At 38.3% G+C, this 5,381-nt stretch overlaps 2 protein-coding genes across 2 annotated transcripts; one reads left to right on the forward strand and one right to left on the reverse strand.

The window, feature by feature from the left end:
• Positions 2,642–3,813, reverse strand: LOC107622779. Its single transcript, XM_016324810.2, has one exon. It carries the CDS (start codon positions 3,629–3,631, stop codon positions 2,864–2,866), a length of 768 nt encoding a protein of 255 aa, XP_016180296.1. The 5' UTR covers positions 3,632–3,813; the 3' UTR covers positions 2,642–2,863.
• Positions 3,896–5,107, forward strand: LOC107622778. Its single transcript, XM_016324809.2, has one exon. It carries the CDS (start codon positions 4,118–4,120, stop codon positions 4,883–4,885), a length of 768 nt encoding a protein of 255 aa, XP_016180295.1. The 5' UTR covers positions 3,896–4,117; the 3' UTR covers positions 4,886–5,107.

The following is a 5,381-nucleotide window of genomic DNA, read 5'->3' on the forward strand; positions in this document are numbered from 1 at the left end:
ACTATAAAAAAATAGGAAGAACTACAAATAAATTTTATAAAAAAAAATAAAAGATGGAGTTGATAAAAAATAAATAAATTTTTCACCTAACCTTACAAGTTAGAACTTCTTTTACAGCTATCCACATCCAAAGCATGGAATTTTTTTTTTTAAATCAGGACCAAAGTGTGTGATAGCAAGACCCCTTACAAATTGAAACCAAAAATAATACATATATAATATATTGTTCGTCCATGTTTATCACGCTAGCAGATGCTGAGGATTATATTATTTATAACTTTAATTTTCCAAATACTTAAGTTTCATAACAGACAATGACAACCATTATCATCGTCTCTAAAATATACGGGAATATACGAGAGTACACAGGAATAAGTCATACTTTTATTAGGAATATAATAATTTTTTTTATTTGTAATGAAAAATAACTCTTTTTAAATATGACTTATTTCTGTGTATCTATGTATTTCTAAAGACGATCATAATAATTATTATTGATACCAACAATATTAAAAAAGTCATGCTTATTATTTGTGTATTTTTGTATATTCCTATAAATACTACTTAAAAATTAGAATTTTTGAAAATTTAAAAGAAGTTTGCGGGGATTCGACCGGAGGCACGGCGACCTCCCTCTACCAAAAAAAATCGTATTTCTAAAATTAAAATTAAAATTTTGAATTTGAGCAAATAATAATTTTTTATTTTATTTCAAAAAAAAAAAATCCTGGAACAACTGGTTTTTTAGTTAAACAATACCCTCTGCAAGTTCCAGTAGTACAAGCTAAAAAAATTCATACCGGGTATAGTTACTTATACCTTATCTTTCGGTTTCTCAATAATTACGTTACACCCAACTCGTAAGAAATGAAATAACGCGTGGATATTCCGCATTTAAAAAAAAAACGAATAATGATGACATGGCAACGCACTACTCCTACGTGTCATCCACGTTGCACTCTATTAGTCAATCGTTTATACTTAGCAAATGCTCCCCGTGTGCTCGCCTTCGCAATCCATACACTTTTCGCGTGCGGTCTCGTGCGTTTCCCATCTTCGTTTCTCGCGTCACATACCGACCTCACTTTCAATCTCCTAGGCGCATTCCTTCCATGCTCCCCCTACTCTCATTCCATCTTCACCATTGCTTCTAATCTCAACAAGTCAAAGTAATCAAACCTCATGGCTACCCTATACCCGGACCAAAAATTCGCACTTGCTACAGTTTGCGAAAGCGTGGAAGGCTCGTGGGATTACCCACCAAGCCACGTTGCCATGCAAACAAGCCTCGTGCCCTTCAAAATTTCATTCCTCTACAACCTACCCCCACCCTATATGCCTACGAACTCACATTATAACCGTGGATTCTTCCTATATTGGAGCATAAGGTGTACTTACCCGCAGAGGAACAAAAGCAGCCTAAAAATACTAGGATTGTGATTTAGGGTGTGTTTGCATTTGCGTTGGAAAAGAGAAAAGCTCGTTTGTGTTCTTTGAACGCTTTATCTTTATGTTTGGCGACATTTTTATTTTAGAAATGCAAAAGTGATTTCTGTCTTCAACCCTAGTTTACCAAAAACTAAAAATTCTAGTTTTTCCATTGATGTTTTCACGTTGGATTAAACTTTATGTTCTTTGTACCAATTATGTCCTTCATATTCACATGTTTATTGTTTTTTAATAATATTTTTTTTCTAATACTTTTTTATGTATATTATTATTTTTTATAAAATTTCTAAATTTTTTATGAGTTTTTTTTGCTGTTATTGTTATTTTTTTGTATGGAATATTTTTTTTTATTTTGTATTATGATTCTATTAATCTTATTAGAGTACTAAAGAATACTAAAAGTACTAAAAAAATATTAAAATTTATTTAAATATTTAAAATAAAATTATAAGATAACATAAAATAATTATTTAAATTCATGTTCTTTTCTGTAATTTTTTATCTAAAAGTAATTTTGAATAATATAATCCAAACAATATTTAGTTTACTATAATCCATTTTAAATAAAAATTACCAAACATAAACTACGTTAATACAAACTTATTTTTTTATCAAAATCAATTTCACAAAATCAATTTTATACAAATCTCCTGTAATCTAAATACACACTTTATCTATAGCATCTTGACTTGGAGTGAATGGGATCTCTTGATTGTTAATACTCAATACTGCTAATTGGTGTAACGAATGAAAGAACCAATAATTTAACGGTAAGCTATCCAATGGTGACTTTAATGTTAAATAATTTAAAAAAATTTCAGGTATTTTCGGAATATTAATTTTAATATTTTAATTATTAATTTTAATTATTAAAAAATATATAATATATATTAATTAAAATTAATATTTAAAATTATTAAAATATTAGTATTTTTAAAAATATCTGAAAATTTTTCAAATAAATTTATAATTGGTGATTATGATATTAAAGTTCATGCATGTATGGAAAAACAGTCACAATTTCAACCAAGAAACTTGATCAGGGGGTGTAATTGTGATTTGTGACATAAAAAAGGAACCAAAGTTGACATTCAAATTGGAAATTCATTGACCATTCGCCACAATTGAAATTTCAGTAATCAGCTAATTAAAACGTGAAAAAGACCTAATTCAATAACATCTTCTAAAATACTAAGAATAATGGGAATTTTGATTAGCATGAAATTAAGTAATCCAATTATCAATTTTCAATGAATTAAAGAAGTAGTCCATGACATGATCCGCTTAACCTAAGATAGCATTTTTAATCTGTACAAATTGAACCACAGCGCCCTACTAATTACTATAACTACCAAGCCATGGTTTCACAAAATCATTGATTGAATAGAGATTATGCAACTTCCAATACTTCCCGCTACTGCCACTGACTCTGTAGCAACCAACAATTCTTCAGCTGAGACTCCACGCTTTCTCTGAAGCTCTTCACCCGAACCAAACAAAAATGGGTCGAACACAAGCCCATGCCCGATCCAGGACCAGATCCGACCCGGATCGTTTTCAAGAGGTAGCAAACCGGCCCGCACCCTACACCTTTCCCCTGAACTACGATTCCCCACGCTCTTGTTGTTCTTTCTGTATCGGAACCGCCGTCCTCCGCCTCGTCCTCCCCTCCGATCTCCTCCACGAAGATGACTCCTTCTGGCACCGGCGTCTCCCCTGACTCCCACCGTTGCTTCACCGCTGGCCAATCGTCAACAACCACCTGCTTCTCCGTCGTCGTCGATGTGGTGGTTTCTTCTCCCTTTCTCTTAGAAAAAATCTGCACCAGAAGCGGCGCCTCCTTCAGATTCTTCACGATTTCCACCACTGATTCCCTCATCCACGTGTCCAGCCTCTCCTGCGCCTCCAAGACGGCAGCGCTGTCACGGCCTCCTCCATTATTAGAATCCTCTCTCTTCCCGAACGGCTCAATGCTCATCCGATTCTCCACCACCGCTCCCCTAGCCGCCGCTGGCGCCGCCGAAGCCATCGAGATCCTCCCCTTCCACGCCGTGGAGCGCGCCAGGTCTCCGATCACGACGGAACACGGCGAGGCAAAACAACACCGATCCTGGATTCCGAAGTTAGCAGCGGTAAGGCGGCTGTTTCCGCCGCAAGCAATGCCGAGAGACGACGACGCCATCTTCTTCTGCCTGCGTGGATGGCGGGGAAAGGAAGAAAACACGCAGAAGAAAGGGAACAAGAGAGAATCTTAAAAGCCAAAAGGGATGAAAGCTTTTATTACTTTCTGTTTGTGACGAAGGGTTTGTGCTTAAGAATTCAAATAAAGAAGGAGAAGAGAGGGAAGAACGAGAATCAGAGAAAGCTGTTCAAATTTGAAGAAAGCGTTGATCAACCGTTAATCTTGAACGCGTCACTGAAACTATAATAATCGCCTCACCCATTACGCTTCTTCTATCCCTTTATCTATCTTTACAGCTTTCTCTGATTCTCGTTCTTCCCCCTCTTCTCCTTCTTTATTTGAATTCTTCAGACGAAAGCACAAACCCTTCGTCACAAACAGAAAGTAATAAAAGCTTTCATCGCTTTTGGCTTTTAAGATTCTCTCTTGTTCCCTTTCTTCTGCGTGTTTTCTTCCTTTCCCCGCCATCCACGCAGGCAGAAGAAGATGGCGTCGTCGTCTCTCGGCATTGCTTGCGGCGGAAACAGCCGCCTTACCGCTGCTAACTTCGGAATCCAGGATCGGTGTTGTTTTGCCTCGCCGTGTTCCGTCGTGATCGGAGACCTGGCGCGCTCCACGGCGTGGAAGGGGAGGATCTCGATGGCTTCGGCGGCGCCAGCGGCGGCTAGGGGAGCGGTGGTGGAGAATCGGATGAGCATTGAGCCGTTCGGGAAGAGAGAGGATTCTAATAATGGAGGAGGCCGTGACAGCGCTGCCGTCTTGGAGGCGCAGGAGAGGCTGGACACGTGGATGAGGGAATCAGTGGTGGAAATCGTGAAGAATCTGAAGGAGGCGCCGCTTCTGGTGCAGATTTTTTCTAAGAGAAAGGGAGAAGAAACCACCACATCGACGACGACGGAGAAGCAGGTGGTTGTTGACGATTGGCCAGCGGTGAAGCAACGGTGGGAGTCAGGGGAGACGCCGGTGCCAGAAGGAGTCATCTTCGTGGAGGAGATCGGAGGGGAGGACGAGGCGGAGGACGGCGGTTCCGATACAGAAAGAACAACAAGAGCGTGGGGAATCGTAGTTCAGGGGAAAGGTGTAGGGTGCGGGCCGGTTTGCTACCTCTTGAAAACGAGCCGGGTCGGATCTGGTCCTGGATCGGGCATGGGCTTGTGTTCGACCCATTTTTGTTTGGTTCGGGTGAAGAGCTTCAGAGAAAGCGTGGAGTCTCAGCTGAAGAATTGTTGGTTGCTACAGAGTCAGTGGCAGTAGCGGGAAGTATTGGAAGTTGCATAATCTCTATTCACTCAATGATTTTGTGAAACCATGGCTTGGTGGTTATAGTAATTAGTAGGGCGCTGTGGTTCAATTTGTACAGATTAAAAATGCTATCTTAGGTTAAGCGGATCATGTCATGGACTACTTCTTTAATTTATTGAAAATTGATAATTGGATTACTTAATTTCATGCTAATCAAAATTCCCATTATTCTTAGTATTTTAGTAGATGTTATTGAATTAGGTCTTTTTCACGTTTTAATTAGTTGATTACTGAAATTTCAATTGTGGCGAATGGTCAATGAATTTCCAATTTGAATGTCAACTTTGTCACAAATCACAATTACACCCCCTGATCAAGTTTCTTGGTTGAAATTGTGACTGTTTTTTCCATACATTTATGAACTTTAATATCATTCCCATTATTCTTAGTATTTTAGAAGATGTTATTGAATTAGGTCTTTTTCACGTTTTAATTAGCTGATTACTGA

This window comes from Arachis ipaensis, chromosome B10 (genome assembly GCF_000816755.2).
Source record: "Arachis ipaensis cultivar K30076 chromosome B10, Araip1.1, whole genome shotgun sequence".
Taxonomy (NCBI): Eukaryota; Viridiplantae; Streptophyta; class Magnoliopsida; order Fabales; family Fabaceae; genus Arachis; species Arachis ipaensis.

Excerpts from the sequence above, each read along its gene's own strand:
- LOC107622779 (XM_016324810.2), bottom strand. The coding sequence starts at position 3,631 with ATGGCGTCGTCGTCTCTCGGCATTGCTTGCGGCGGAAACAGCCGCCTT.
- LOC107622778 (XM_016324809.2), top strand. The coding sequence starts at position 4,118 with ATGGCGTCGTCGTCTCTCGGCATTGCTTGCGGCGGAAACAGCCGCCTT.